This window comes from Panthera uncia, chromosome E3 (genome assembly GCF_023721935.1).
Source record: "Panthera uncia isolate 11264 chromosome E3, Puncia_PCG_1.0, whole genome shotgun sequence".
Lineage (NCBI taxonomy): Eukaryota > Metazoa > Chordata > Mammalia > Carnivora > Felidae > Panthera > Panthera uncia.
The window spans coordinates 13653249-13668876 of record NC_064815.1 but is presented as its reverse complement, the minus strand read 5'-3'; the positions used below and the strand labels follow the sequence as shown (position 1 = coordinate 13668876).

General features: G+C 37.5%; 1 protein-coding gene across 2 annotated transcripts in view; it reads right to left on the bottom strand.

Annotated features, from left to right (window-relative positions):
• Positions 1-14962, bottom strand: part of RBBP6 (RB binding protein 6, ubiquitin ligase) — a 32694-nt gene extending 17732 nt beyond the window's left edge. For both annotated transcript variants that reach the window (XM_049638437.1, XM_049638438.1), the window contains exons 1-4: positions 13698-14962; positions 8902-9001; positions 6539-6575; positions 1935-1979 (exon numbers count right to left, since the gene is read on the bottom strand). In XM_049638437.1, the coding sequence (XP_049494394.1) occupies positions 1935-1979; positions 6539-6575; positions 8902-9001; positions 13698-13863 (348 nt within the window). In that variant the 5' untranslated portion in view covers positions 13864-14962. The remainder of the gene's footprint in view (positions 1-1934; positions 1980-6538; positions 6576-8901; positions 9002-13697) is intronic.
• Between the last annotated feature and the right edge of the window lie 666 nt (positions 14963-15628).

The following is a 15628-nucleotide window of genomic DNA, read 5'->3' as shown; positions in this document are numbered from 1 at the left end:
TCAGGAGTTCCTTAGGTCATTCATTACATGACGTTTGGGTGTCTGCAGGGCTGAAGGTCTTGCTGGGGGCACTCAAACCTTAGACCCTGTTTGTACCTTACATTAAGATTTACATATGACTCCTCTAAGAGTTAAAACAGATTAAGGAAACACTTGACATTTTAAGCCTTAAAAATAATTCAAGTGTCGTAGCATAAAGACTTTATATTTACAACTTGGAGGTAGGGTTATGGGTAAAACAATTGAACATTATGCAGATGATATTAAGTCAGAAGGCTCTTTAAGAAGTAGAATCAGTTTCAAATTAAGTGCAAAGCACATGCAACGGAGCACTCATCATTTTAAATCTGATTCTCCGAAGTTTTATGAACTTGATCTTTAAGGTATTATATAGAATAGTCTAGATATAACCAGGGTCTAAGGGAGTGAGTCCTGATAACTTGAAGCTTCAAGCATCTAGCACTCACATCAGCCATTCATTGGGTTTTATCTTTACATTCATCCACAAAACAAGCAACCAGTTTTAACATTTTATTGTAATTTTATATACAAAGAATGCTTAACATTAACAGAGCTTAGAACAACAGCAACATTTACAGAAAACTGGATTACAGATGTTGAACAACTAATTTGTTTGAACCCAAACATTAATTTACAAGTAGTTAAAAAAAAATCTCCCAAACCTCCAAAATTCCCCAACTGCTTCCCACAAAGAAACAATGGTAGGAACAGACCAAAACTCAAATAGGGTCCTTACAGCACATAAGAATTAAAACCATGAACTATAAACTGCTTAAGATGTAAACTCTATGCTAGACCACTTTTGCATTAGAAAATTGTTAAGAGACGATGGTTTCAGCCCACTTCATGTTTTAGAATCATCGATTTTAATGTTTAGATTCCCCAGAACAAAAGCTTAAAAAGCTATATTTGTTACTAGGACATTTCTTTTGGGATACATTCTAGGGGAAAAGGATACAACCTATAACAAAGTCAAGGATAAGATAGGGACAGCACTAATGGAAAATCCATCTAACTCATTAATCTTGGTTGCTAAGTCTGGTTTTACTTTGATAGTAGGGAAAAAAGGATTTTTGGAAAACTGGAAGACTTCCTTCTTGGTCCTCAAAAATCTGCCTAATCTGTAATGTCTTTTTTTTTTTTTAAAGGCACGATTTGCAAGCTACATCTATTGCTTTAAAAAGTAATCCATCACTAGTGCTTTCCCAAACAAAAGGTACACATTGTTGAGCAGAAAATGCAAGCAATTTTATCGCAAAACATGGCATATACAATTATTTCAGGAGGTAACAATTTGCCCCTCTGCCAAACATACACATTGGTATATTCCTGCAAACAGCTTTACACATTTACACAATTCACTGTAGTCTGTGTTCAAACAAATTAGGTTGTCTAAAACTTTTTCTAATGCAGACAGACTACAAGTCTAGAGCATAAAGAAACAATCGTAACACATTTAAAATGTTGACCTTCATGGGATCAATTCAAATATTCAAGAAATAGCCGTGCAATTGTCCATGTAAAGGAAAGCTTCTATTTTGGCTGCATAAAGAAAGTCCACATAATTTACAGCCAAAACCAGGGAATTCCTCCAGAACTTTGTTAGTTTCCAATGTATAATTAAACAAAATGTGTTAGGGGGGAAAACAAACCCACCAAATAAGTGTAGCTTCATGTGTTTCTTCTGTCTTGAAGATGACCAATACTCCAACATTATGGTGAGGCTGACAAAACACTCCCCCTATCTTCTCAAAGCGGCAACTACTCTTTACAGGATAGTAACAATGTGTACAATATTTTTGTAAGACATATCCTCCCCAACCCCTCTTTAAACAATTGTTCCACATTTAAAAAAATACGATGTTAGAAAAAGATTTATATTTGCAAGAATAGATATATATATATATATATACCTTTGTAAGCTGGGCCAGAGAAATAGATGCAGAAGAGTCATCAATCTGTTCACAAAAAATTAAACACACATTCAAGTTCCACACTGAAAACATCTGAAAGTGATCATTTAGTCCCTACTGCCAATTAATGTTCAAATATTGGGCATTTTCTTAGAAGTTTTCTAAAGAATGTTATTCCCTGTTTTAAAGCTGAAATTGTAGCTCACCCCACTTTACCCTTCTCTACATATTTCACACATATAATAAAGGTTTAAGTTGAGGGGGACTCAATTACAATATTAAAAAAAACAACAAAAAACAGGGTAAAGAAAAATATATCACAGAAAATATGTTCAGAGCAGTGACTGAATATTAAAGAAGAGTCCGTGTCTATTAATGGTTTCTAAATCTGATAATGCTCAAGAGAATATACACTAGAGAGAATAAGAAATCTAACTTTCCTGGAGTGCCATTATAGAACATGGTAAAAACAAGCAGCTCTTTAAAGGCTCAGATAATTGCTTTAATAAAACAGCTCCCACATAATTGCTACTTTTTTCTCTTTTTTTAAGCATGTACTGTTCACTCTGAATAAGTTTGTTTATTCTCCCATACAAAGAGCAAGAATGGCTTCTTGCCAAAGAAACCGCAATTTTATCAGAGCAAAGATGTTAAACCAAAAAAAGGAAAACCAGTGGTAGTGTGGAGCAAAGGCAAATAGGACTATTAGGAGGAGGGACTTTAATAACGCGTGAAGAAAGTTAATTTAATCAAATGGAGAAAGTATTATATATTGAATAAGAAAGATTTTTAAAATGTATTTTCAAATGTGGTATTTTAAGATTTTTCACTATTTGACCCCCTGAAATGATTTTAATATCAGTTTTTAAAAAGTGTGTATCTGTATACACACACACACACACACACACCCCTTTCCCATCTAACTCTAAAGATATGATTTCCCTGTTAAGTGTACCAAAAAGAAAACATTATTTGTTTCCTATATAGTAATTGGGTTCCTTATTCAACATGTTGTAAGCTTCTCATGCATTATTGGTCAGAACTCTTGTTTAAAATGGAGAGAATGTAACAAGATGTCTGGATCAAAGAAAAATAACAACAATGAAGGGAGTCTTCATCAGGTATTTTTCAAATATTCCAGAGAACTAAGAGTATTAAAATAAAAGCAGCATGACTTACAGCCCCAAATAGAAATGTTACCAGTTTCAATATGAAGCTCTTAGCACAATGCCTACCACAGCAGGAGTTCAGTCAATAAAAATCATGTTTGCTAAATTTAAAATATATCTTCTAAATATCTTAGGGTTTTAAAAGTCAGTTTAATGGATAGTATTACTGGGACGCTTACTTCAACAAAAGGTTCTTAGCTCCCCACTGAGGGGCTGCCCCAGAATTTGTAATGCACTATTCCATATTCCTAATATGCAATCATATAATTCACCAATGTGTTCTTATTCTCATCTGGCTCTTAAGTGTTTTCATTACAGAACTAATCTCAAAGGAAGCTTAAAAACAAAAACAAAAACATAAACATCCTATTTTTATCCAGAATAAATTCTGATCATCTCAATCTATTTTGAAAAGGGTTACTTTTTGCATTAGTTAGGAACTATGTGAATTTAAGTAACAAGAACCAAATGCTGTCAAGCATCATCTATACTGTTTCTAACCAATGAAACTAATAACCCTTCAAAATAGCCCATTACTATCTATAATATGAACACTCATCCTTTCCTTAAGAGAAAGCAGTTATATTAACTTTCTTACAGCTAGAACTAAAATACTAACATTTTTTGTTCTTCCCACTATGATATATCTGTTTTTTTGTTCTTATGTCAGGCCATCTGGTCCTTTTAGTTTTCTGTCGATTTGTCATTAGTACTGGATAAAGTGGTTTCAGATACTCAACAACATCTATATCACTTTTTTCCCCACCAATCATTCTAGCACCTTAAATACCTTAAAGTCCATGAGAAAGTCAAATTTACCATAAATTGTGAAAGGTGTCCAATAGTTTTCTACAAAAAGCAAGGTACTAGAAATCAGTGAAAATTGCTAACAAGGAATGGTTTAAAAATGACTAGGAATTTACATGTACTAGGCAGCAATAAATGTATTAACTCTCAGATACTAATGATTTAAAAAATGTACCACATTAAAAAAAAGTCGTCTTCATAAAAACTGATCAATGCATACTGTGGACATCATTAAAATTAACCCACTTCCCCACATCTAATTTGTGGTCTTGCTTCTGGGAGAAAGAATATGAAATATTTTATGCCACTTACACTTGCTTGAAATTAAAGGATCCTACAAAATACAATTCTGATATTTAGTAAACAGGAAGAACATCCAGCTTTGGAATACCAACATGAAGGATGGCTAAATAAAATAAGCTAAGGAATACAGACAGAAACAGCCATCCTTGATTACAGTTGGCTTAAGTTACCAAAAATGTACACACATTTACTTTTATTAATCAGCATTTAGAAATCTGGTTTAGTGGCTCTATCTTACTTGGCTTTTGTGAATGTGTACAAGAATACATGATTCATAAGATGGGCATTAATTATGCTTAATGAATATATTCTCTCATCCTAAACACCACCAGCATATGTACCCCAAGCAAATAAGTGGTGGGGATATTAAGTTATCTAATGTCTCCATTTCAGACAATTCTACCTAAAAATTAAAGCCACTTTTAAAGTATTAAAAAAAAAAAAAAAAAGAAAAAGAAAAGAAAAGAAAAGAGAAACCTAAATAAGCATAAAATAAACTGCTTCTTATAAGTGTAATACAGACATGCCAGGGAACACACAAGGCTAAAAGAATGTTAACTTTATTTATGAACATGTGATTTGTGTTTATACACATGCTAATAAACAAAAAGGAAATAACTGTTTTCAAGAAATAAAACTTCATCTGAATTAGTTTAAATACTATATAAAAATATTTTATACAAAACGTGTTACATTAACCACTACAGTCACCAGGATAGTCACTCTGATTTGTGCTAGCATTTGGATACATAAAATCAGTTTTAAACCAATCACCAGCAAAACAGAAACTTGGACAGTTTGTTTGTTGTTTTTTTTTTTTTTTTTTTTTTAAAAAATTTTTTTTTAAAAACCAAAAAAAAAAACAAAAAACAAAAACAAAAAAAAACAAAAACCACCAAAAAACAAAAACAAACCCAAAAAACAAAAAAATAAAACAAAACAACAACAACAAAAAAACCCCAAAACAAAAAAAAGCCCATATACCCCAGAGGGTGGGGAAAAAAACCCAAATCTCTAAATTTTGATCTTCGAATCACTGTATTTAGTTCCATGAGAACTAAAGGCCATATATTTTAGAGAACAAGTCCAAAGTTCAGATATTCTATATTATCATGTTTAAGATGCAATGATCCAAGGTTAGTGAAATGCCTGATACACAATTAAAGATCAGTAGTATTTAAAAAGGATAAAGTGAAACAGCAAGCAGTATCCTTGAATTCTAAAATGAAGATTTCAGACATCTCGTATTGTGTACAAATCAAGCCTGAGCAGTAAAATGTTTAGAGAACCATCAAGTTTACAGAACTCCGTTACTACAGACCTACTTTCTGAAACACATTTCACCTCACAACTTAGGTATTTCCACTACCTTTTACTTAAGACCTTCAAGTCAACATGGTGTTGTACTTTAGCTATGATAATAAAAATTAAGATGTTATTCCACTTAAGGGGAGTTATCTTTGATAAGCTACAGCTTTCAATTAGCTTATAATTAATGCAGCTTTTTAATATCTTATAAGAGGGAAATATTTTATTTTGGAGAACTGAACAGGCTAGAACTGGAAGACCTTGTATTAAAATTTGAAAACAATGTACTGAATTGTATAAATCATCATTGAGACGTTTATGTACTCAGGGGGCCCAAATTTCAGGTCTCACTTTTATAGTACAGATATAAACAAAGAATAAAAGCTGGAAATTGCCAAATAAAGCAAAACTGAATAATAAAGCTGCATCAAAAGTCTTTGGAAAGCTTTTTTCTATAGGTGTCTGAACTTGGAGAAAGCATCAAACTTTCATATTAGTTTTGCATGTTGCTAATGCATTTTTAAAGCCATCAATTAGGCAGAAAAAAAAAAAACTAACAAAAACTAAGTGATACAACGTGAAAAATGGCAAAATATACACTCCAAACATTTTTTTTATTGCAAGAAACAAAAAGCACACAACAGCCTGTACATACATACAAAATACTAACTATAGACAGACAGATGTAGAACATGTTATCATGTTCATTAGTGTAAAACCTACATGATCTAAAAAGAATCATACATTAACTGTACAACACAGTGTCATACAGGGAGAATGCTATATTTAATATGAAACAGCGTTTTTTGGGGGGCACAAATTACCCATTTCTACAAAATAAGTCTGCAAATTATGCCACATATATCCATATTCAACTGAACTGTCATCAAAATACATTTTATTTACAATATGTACTATGATCAGTTGGATATTAAGTTCTAAATGATTCACTTCACTGCTACATTATAAAGGTAAAAGCAATGTGTAGAAAAAGTGTGAGATTGTGTTTTTACATACTGCTTTTGAAGTTCCCATCACTGGTTCAGTTCGACTTCTAAAAAATAAACAAAAACAAAAACAACATTAATTATGAGTTGTTATTTTTGAATTGTGCTAAAACATCTTAACACATATGTCTAATTACATGTCTTTATGAACACAATTCTCCTTTGTACAAACATTTAAAAACAGCCAATTTCCAAAGTAATAAATACACTACTTTGATTAATCTTTACTACCTTTAAACAGCTTAAGACATACCTGCGACAAAAACAAAACACAACAAAACAAAAAACAAAACAACTTGGTACAGAGGAATTCTAGAATAGGCGTATCTAGAGTAATAAATACATTACTTAGGTTAATCTTTACCACCTTTAAACAGTTTAAGACAGATCTGCAGGAAAAAAAAAATTCCATACCAAGGAATTCTAGAATACGTGAAAACAATAAATGTTTTCTCAAAGGTAGCATGAAGATCTTGTTAAGAAACTTTGTAGTTATTTAATAGACTGAACAACCACAGTACATCATTCCCCAGTTTTTTTTAATAGGTAACAAATGTAAACTTTCACACATCAGATCTTCTTGAAAGAAGACCACTGGTAACATTTATACTTTGGATCCCTGAGAAATTGCTGGGCTCCAAAAACTAAATGTCAAATCCAGAAAAACAGGTTGATAGTTACTTTAATTTTTTAAAAAGTCTCAAAACAATGACCAAAGTTAAACAAGAATTCTAAGTTTCAGAAAAATGCAACATACTCTGACACTATTTTAGTTCAAAGAATGAGTCTGATGGTTATGAAGAAATGAACAGATTGATTTTTTCAAGTACATAACAAATAAAGCCCAAGAAGAAATTCTTAAAAGTCCACACAGGAAAGGGGATGGGGGTTGAGCTTCTAAATACAATGCTCAAATGCTTCGATGAAGTTTATGCTGTCCTGACTACAGAGAAATGTGAGGGAACATCTGAAAGGAGTTTCTAAGTTTGCATGTAATTTGGAAGTCCTGAGATAAAAATGAAGCTTTCCTTTTCTCAACAAACTTAGAGCCATTTTACAAGGCAAATATATTACAAAGGCAACCTCACACACAGTGAATTAACAAGCAATTCTGTAAGAGGCAACTTATTCTCCCATGTACTTCAAATAATTCTCTAAGTTTCTTAGTATCCAAAAAAAACAAATCAACTGAAAACTACACGTTTACTGTTTTTAAAAAGCACTTAGTAAATTAAAATGTAATTTCACAACAAACTCTAGGAATTACTTCCTTATAATTTCTTAAAATTACACAGCTAAAAGCACACAGTTCACTTGGTATTTACAAGAAAAACAAAGCATTCAGGTTTTAAAACTGTTACTACACAGAAGGTATTACACAAAAGATCTCAATGCTGGGATATGGAGTATATAACTTTATAGCAAACTAATGACCGTCTTAGAATGAGTGTTTGCCCCTACAAGGTAAAGCTCCAAGAAATAACTGTTTTACCTCAATTCCAAGAACACATTCCATTTCCGAGCACTGGGAAATTCCAGAATTTTTCACTGGCCAAAAGTAGAATTTGCCAGAATTTCAAATCACTACCCTTTTCACATTAGCATAATTCTATCACCATTAAAATTACAAGAAAGCAGGGACTAAGTGTGAATCCTGCTCCTTTCCCGAATTTCTTAAACTCTAGCCTAGTGCTAAGATACTGCAGTGTTCTTACTCCAATAATGGGCATCTACCACACGCCAGGCACTGTTCAATTCTTACAGCTTTCCTCTGGAGGGAAGTACTCATATCCCTATATTATTTTGAGGAATCTATTTTGAGGCTTTAGGGAACTTACCCAAAGTCACACAACTGGTGTGAAGCAGCAACTGGAGTCAAACCTAAGCCTGATTCCAGTCTGTGCTAATAAATCCTATACTCAACAGCCTCCCAACAAAAGCCCCTTGTTGAGAAGCAAATGTATTACTGATGCTGTCAAAATATTTAGGACAAATCTCTCAACACACTTATATATACATATATGTATACATAGGTACATATATTTGTGTAGTGAAAGAACAGTCAGAAATAAAAGTGTGCCAATAAAAAACAAAAGGGTATGTATGCAAATACTTATTCGCCGATTTGAGCATCATTTTGTCTCTGTAAATATTACAAAGCAAAAAAATTCTTCTTGATAGCTCTTACCACTGACTACAGGTTAACTGGGGGAAGAGATAGGAAATAACAAACCCATCCTCACCGTTTTAAGGATTAAGAAGATATACTTATTAGGGTAAAGTAATGAGTTCAGTTCTAAAATACTTGTTCTTCCTCACAAAATAAAAAAGTATTTTGAGGACTTAAATACATGAGATTTGATAAACACTCACATAACATATGTCTTGCTTGTAGATTTAACACCTCCAATAGGAATTCTTCTAACAATTACAGATGAATTCTTAGGAATTAGAGCATTATCATCAGTATATTCTGTAAAAAAGATAAAGAGTTGAATTTCTATTTGGCGATTTGGGTAAGTCAGTCCTCAAGAATTAGAAAACTTCAACCAAAGACAAATTTTACGGAAAAGGAATTTAAATTTGAGAGAGCATGTTCCTTGCCTCTAGAATACTGATAATGTCAGAACAAATATCCACATCCATAAGGAGGTTCTCTTCAAAGGACACCAAATACTGCCAGCAGGTTCTTGGCTCTGGTGCCTCTACTTCTATGGAACCCCAAATCTCAGTAAGACTAAGTCATTCTCCACTTTAACCATTAACGCTAAACATCTGATCTATGAGAAAAAATATGTAATTTAAATGAAGACATTCTGTCTCTCCTAGCCCCTCAACGTGAGTATTACAAAAGAAATTATGCCATGTTTTGAATAGAGGAAAAGGGTTTTATAAAAAGAATTAGTAGTGGGATGCAACTTTGCATAAAATGTTGATTCAAGGCCTCTCTAGGAACTGATGCTTGAGACTTAAAGACTGAGAAGCCAGACAGATGTGCAAAAAAGATGGACAGAGTGTTTAAAGACAGAAAGAAAAGCAGGTGAAAAAAAAAATCATTAAAAGGCCAGCATAGCTAGAAGATAATGAAAGGAAAAGAATGACTTGAACTACAGTTAGAAAGTACAGGTCACACATATTCATTTATATTTTGTTTCTAAGTACAACAGGAAGTCATTGAAGGATTTTAAACAAAAATGACAATGATTTACACTAATAACAAACAAACAAAAAAGATAACTCTGGTATCTATGTGGAAAATGAACCCATAAGGGAACAAGAGTAGAAACAGGGTAACTAATGAGGAGGCTGCTGCGAAGTCCCGGTAAGAGATGATGGTCTGTGCTGGGTTGTGACAGGTGAAGACATGGAAATCAGAATGTTCTGAGGTAGAACTGGTAAGGCAATCAATGGATTTAATTGGGGGGGGGGAGGGGAGAAGATGAAGGAAAAAGAGCAATAAGGCATAAGTAACTGAGTTCCTGGCTTAAGCAACTGGAAGAACAGTGATGTCACTTTCTGAGAAGAAAACAGGGAGGATGAATGGATCCTATTTTCTACTCTTTTAATTCTCTATTACTTGCAATACTTCTGGAAGAATGAAATTAAAAGAGAAACTGGACCAATTAATTTAACTATGGGTAAAAAGATTTCCTGAGGAAGGGATTTGTAAAATTACCAAAAAGAAAAATAACCCACCACAGGGAGACAGATGCAAGAATGTACCCATCTCCCTAAATCACACATTCAGGCATCAGGGTTCATTCTTAAGATTACAGAGTTTACTTGCAGTGGCCGACTACCTCTGTTCTTCCAGTTATTTCAATTTATCACATACACAAGCATTTTAAGCTTATATATATTTATGGGTGTGTGTGTGTGTGTGTGTGTGTGTACACACATGTAATTAATTTTAATCATAACACTATTAGTTATTTCCTGTTACAAACTAAATTGTTCAAGAAAGGGTTCTTTTCAGTATATTTCAAGTAGCAAACTGTATGTGATGCAATTTCCCAAATTCAGGCATACCATGAGAGGACTATCATCATTGCTTTGATAGTTCATGATAGTCCCAAATTTCCAGCAAGCTCTGAGTAAGAAAAATTGGAAGATGGGGGATGTTCAAAAAGTAAATTCTAGAAACAAAAAACACTTGACAACAAGTTTCTAAACACATAACAAAAGCATTCACTGTAGCTTTCCACCACAACTTATTAATCTGATCGGCACAATACTGTGTCAGACTAAAAGTCAGGTGCCCCCACACCAGATTTGACCTTTTAAGTACCTGAATTACACTGGTGACTTCCTACCCTTAAAATACCTTGCTAAGTATCCTGTTAGGTTCAAAAGACCTTTTCCAGGTGCCAAAGTAATTTCTGACCCAAAAATATAAAGACCATGGATTTCGGAATGAAAAACAAGATGAATCTGAGAAATGGATAAAGATAATAAGAGTCTTTTAAAAATACTTCATTCTCAGCTTTCAAATCTTTCACACTTAGTTCAGAATGAAGGTTTGTTTTGTTTTGTTTTGGAGGGGGGAAACTGAAACACAGAAAAACAACGGGAAAGCTATAAAAAATATATAGGAAGGATCATTTACGATTTGTTTTGAAATATAGTCTAGAGATAAAGGAGCAAGACTCTTAAATCTATATTATGAAATTCTGATCCAAGCATTTTGGTCTCATCAGATTTAAGGGTCCTAAACATGGCCAGATTTCCAAAACTCTAAGGAGTGTTTTACAGAAATGTGATACACTGAGTAATTTAAACATTAATTCAAACAAATTAAAGTGATCCAGTTCAGCATCCTCTCCTGGGCAATCTCCTAACTATGAGGCTATAAACATTAATTCTGTACTCTCTTAATTCACTGGATGGTGCTAAAACCCAACCCATTCTTACTCAAATGCCTGTGACACTGGATGTTATTTCCCATTAAAACTCATTAAGTGACTACCCTCCGCACTACTATCAATGATATCTTTTCCACCCCTAATCTGAGGATTGAACAAAATGCACATGCTCTCGCCCCAGAAGCTCCCTCTCTTAACCAATGTAACATCAAAGCTTTCTCCAGTAAGGACAGTTCACATAAATATATAAAAGAAAATAAGCTGCTAGGCAGAACACTTCCCTGGTTTTCAGGGTTTGTAAAAATAATACATCATATAATGTCCTGGCTTAGGAAAAAATACAACAATGCCACAAAACCCTTAGATTTTTGACAAGAATTCCATCAACTCTTACTCCAATCTAACAAAGTTGTATTCAATTACTAGGTGGAGAAGATGGACAAAGTCAAGTTCCAAATGATGAAACCATTTAATACTCCAGTAAAAGACAAAACTTGCCTAGCATATGATTAAAATTGTCTTTGTATTCTTTACTTTCATTTATGTTCTTTCCTCTTACTTACAAGTATTATTAACATATCAATATATCCTGAAAGTCTCATAAATCCATCTGTTCTGTGAAATGTGACAATACTTAAAGGACACTTTTGGTGGCCTTAAAAAGTATTTTTAAGGTATTTTCTTGAATACTAGTTTAAAACAGATGTTTCTCAACTGTTCATGATGATCAGCAATTTTTCCTTTCCTTAAGTAGAGGATTCTACACATAATTACAATTACCAAAGTTTCATGTGAAGAATCCCTTAGGACACTTTAAAAGGGGGAGGGGAGCGGAGAATATTTTTTTAGATGTTACCATGTGAGTAAATAAAGGTCTTCCTTAATAAATATTTTTGAGTCATGCCAGTAGTGCCATTCCTTAACATAACACAATTATACTTATGCCTGGATATAAATGGAAAACAGCTCTTATACATGACAAGATGTGCTCTATTAAAAACAATAGGCTAGAGACGCCTGGCTGGCTCAGTTGGTGGAGCCTGCAGGACTCTGGATCTGGGAGTTGCGAGTTCGAGCCCCATGTTGCGCACAGAGATTAAAAATAAAATCTCAAAAACCCCAAACTCGTATAGGCTAGAAGTGAGGGACCCCCCCCAATTTCAACTAAAAGAACACAAGTCACACCTTAAGCGAAAGTTGGTGATTAAAAAAAACTCAGTGATCAGTAAAAGACCCTAAACCTAATTGGAACTTCACATTATTTCCTCTCATCCCATTAATAAAACTCAAAAGACTGACCTACTGAAAACTACACATCAGCATTACAGTACCGAGAAAAAGAAGCCAAAACAAATGCAGAGCCATAATCTGAAAAGCCAGTTTATCACATTGTCATACCCAATGTTAAATTCTCAACATTATAAAATGCTTTTAAAAAGGATAAAGAACTTAAAGATTCCAATCAGTGGCTTGTTTGAAACTCATGCGGTAGCGGCCTACTACTTTCTGTACCCTAGTAACAATAAAATCATGTAAAGTCTAGAAATTACTCCTTTAAAAAAGAAAACCCTTTACTTTTAATCTTTACTAAACTGCTGAATTTTAAGATTACCGTGATGAATTAAGAGTTCAACCACTTAATTACTAATTCTGCAATTTACACACAAAAGTGGTGACATCAGAACATATCAAGTTCCAAAAGCAATTCCAAAAACATTCAAGACAGGCTGGATTAATTCCTCAAAAAATATTTAAGTGAAGGTCCCTTCTCCACGACACAGGCAACTCCAAAATAAAAATAAATTAAGTACACACAAACAGGAAGAAAAGGAGTACAGAAAACTTGCCACTGAACCCCAAACCGCTGTCAGATTACAAAGTTAGAGAAGTATCTCTACGCTGCTTTAACAAAAAAGAAGCCTGCAATATGCTCTCCTCCCCTCCTTCCGTGGAAAAAGCGAGCTGGAAAACGCCACAAGGCACAAGCACCCCAAGAACCTGGATGTAACACCCCCCGGCCTCTCCCACCCCAATCTTCATTTTAAATAACATTTGAGAAGGATAATCAGACTTCCACGTTTTTGGATTAGCCAGTTACCGATGCTCCCAAGAACGCAGAAATCAAACAACCCAGTTCAACTCCCAGGCCGACTGGCGCAACCCTCGGGTCTCCAGGAAAGTTGTTCCAAAAGTACTAGAATGAACAGTCCCACAGGAGACGTAATGGCGGTTAGTCTCCTGCCAGGCCCTCGCACTACCGGTATCTATCTTCAACCAGCAAATATCTGGAGCCCATGTGGCCCTTACCTTCTTTCGTCTGCGCGTTGGTGATCTGCAGGTCGCAGTCGGCAGCTTTCAACTTCTCTCTCCCCATAATCTGCTTCTTTAAATCGCAGAGGGAGATGTGGAGCCCATCAAAGGTGACGGTATCATAGTTGAGTTTAGAGGAAAATTTATAATGCACACAGGACATGGTGCCAAAGGATTCCTAAGGTTCAGCGAGGAGACGTGGACACTCTCAATATATGTATATTTATAAACTTAAGAGCAAAATATGTACACACAGAAACACTCAAAAGACACCGAAGGACCCTAAGGCCTGAGATTAAATACCCCCCAACCACAAGCAGGGGTTCGTAAAAACAATAATCCAGAACCGCCCCTCCCGACCCCGGTACTCAGAAGCACTTCATACGGGAGGAAGCGGACGAGGACGGGGAAAGGGGAAATCGAGAATCCGCCAACGGGCACAATGTCACCCGGCTGGGTCCCCCTCGCTCATGCTAAGGGCCGGCAGGAGACGGGGGGCAGGCGGTGCAGTCAGTAGCGGTCAGTCCACACGTTAGAGTCCGAATGACCCCGCGGGGTCAGGGGTCCATAGCGCGGCCGCACCTCCCGGTTGTTCTCTCTTTCCGTGGATTGGGGTGACCCAGGCCCCGGGAGAAGGTTGGGGGAGAGGGCCTAGGCCCGGAGTCCACGAGCGGCCTCTCGCCTCCTCCTGGCTTCCGGACGACCGGCGTCAGCTTCCCCAGGCCCAGGCCCCCCCACACACAAACCCCTGTCGCCTGCTCCCCGGAGGCCACGAGCGGCCCGCGGCCTAGGCCAAAAACGCGCGGTCGGCGGAGGAGAGGCCTTCTCGCAGGCCGCCCCCGGCTCCGCCTCCCCCCCGCCGCCGCCGCCGCCGCCGCCTCAGACACAAAGCCGGTACTAGGCCTCAACTAGGCCTCGAAGCACTTCCTCACCACCCCGGGCCCCAGCCAGCGGCCGGGTGGCTTTGGCGGACCCTGGGGACGCCGCCGAGGCTCCCCGACGCTTCCTCTCGCCGTGTGCTCCGCGCTTCTCTCGCCTTTCGCTCCCGTCGCCTTTCGGCCCCGAACCGCAAGAGTAGGCCCGGAAACGGCCGGGCAACGGCAAGGGCTTCGGGGCTCTCTTTTTGTTCTGCCCCCCTGCCGCTCTCGGGCCCTCACCCAGCGCCGGCGACACCTCCAAGCCAGCCACTATGGCGGACGCGGCCTGGCTTCGGGCGAGCGCCCCACTCCGGGGTCTCTTAAGCAGGGATTGCACGGGCGGCGCGCGCGAGGCGGGGCTGGCGTGCGCGGATAGGCGGGCCGGGAGGCGGGGCCCGTGGCGTCACAAAGCGCACCGGCCCGCCCACGTGACCCCGCGCTTTGTGACTCTGGAGCGCGGAACCTGAAACAGCCGGGAGAACGGAAGAAACCATCCGCCCCGAGAGGGAGGGGGCGATGCGTGGAGGGCCGGCTCACGGGGCGGCTCCGGGGACGGGGGGGTGGGGCGCGGATTTCTCCTGCTACCGTGCTGGTTAGTCTCCACCGCAAAGCGGAGTGCCTTGGGGTGACGGGTTAACTCCCTTTCTCCGCAGTCCCCACCAACTCCCCCAAGTCCACCAGTTCAAGTAAACATTATGGTTGCTATGCAATGAACTATGGTTGCTATGCAAGCGCCCCCTAGCCTCCCCTTCCAACAAACCAGCCACCTTACGCTCTTCCTAAGTGGAAATTCTGGAGCAGCCCCCTAACTGGAACCGACCACCACTAGAAAGATTTATTGAGCTCTTGCTATGTATTAGGCACCGGGGGGCGGGGGTGGGGGGTGGGTGGTGGTTAGCGCTGTGTAACTGCCGGCCCCGGAACCCAGTTGTCTTGGTTGGAATCCTAGCTGTGGGACTCTAGATTTAACTCCTCCGTCCCTCAGTTTCCTTGGTTGTAGTGCAGGTTAAA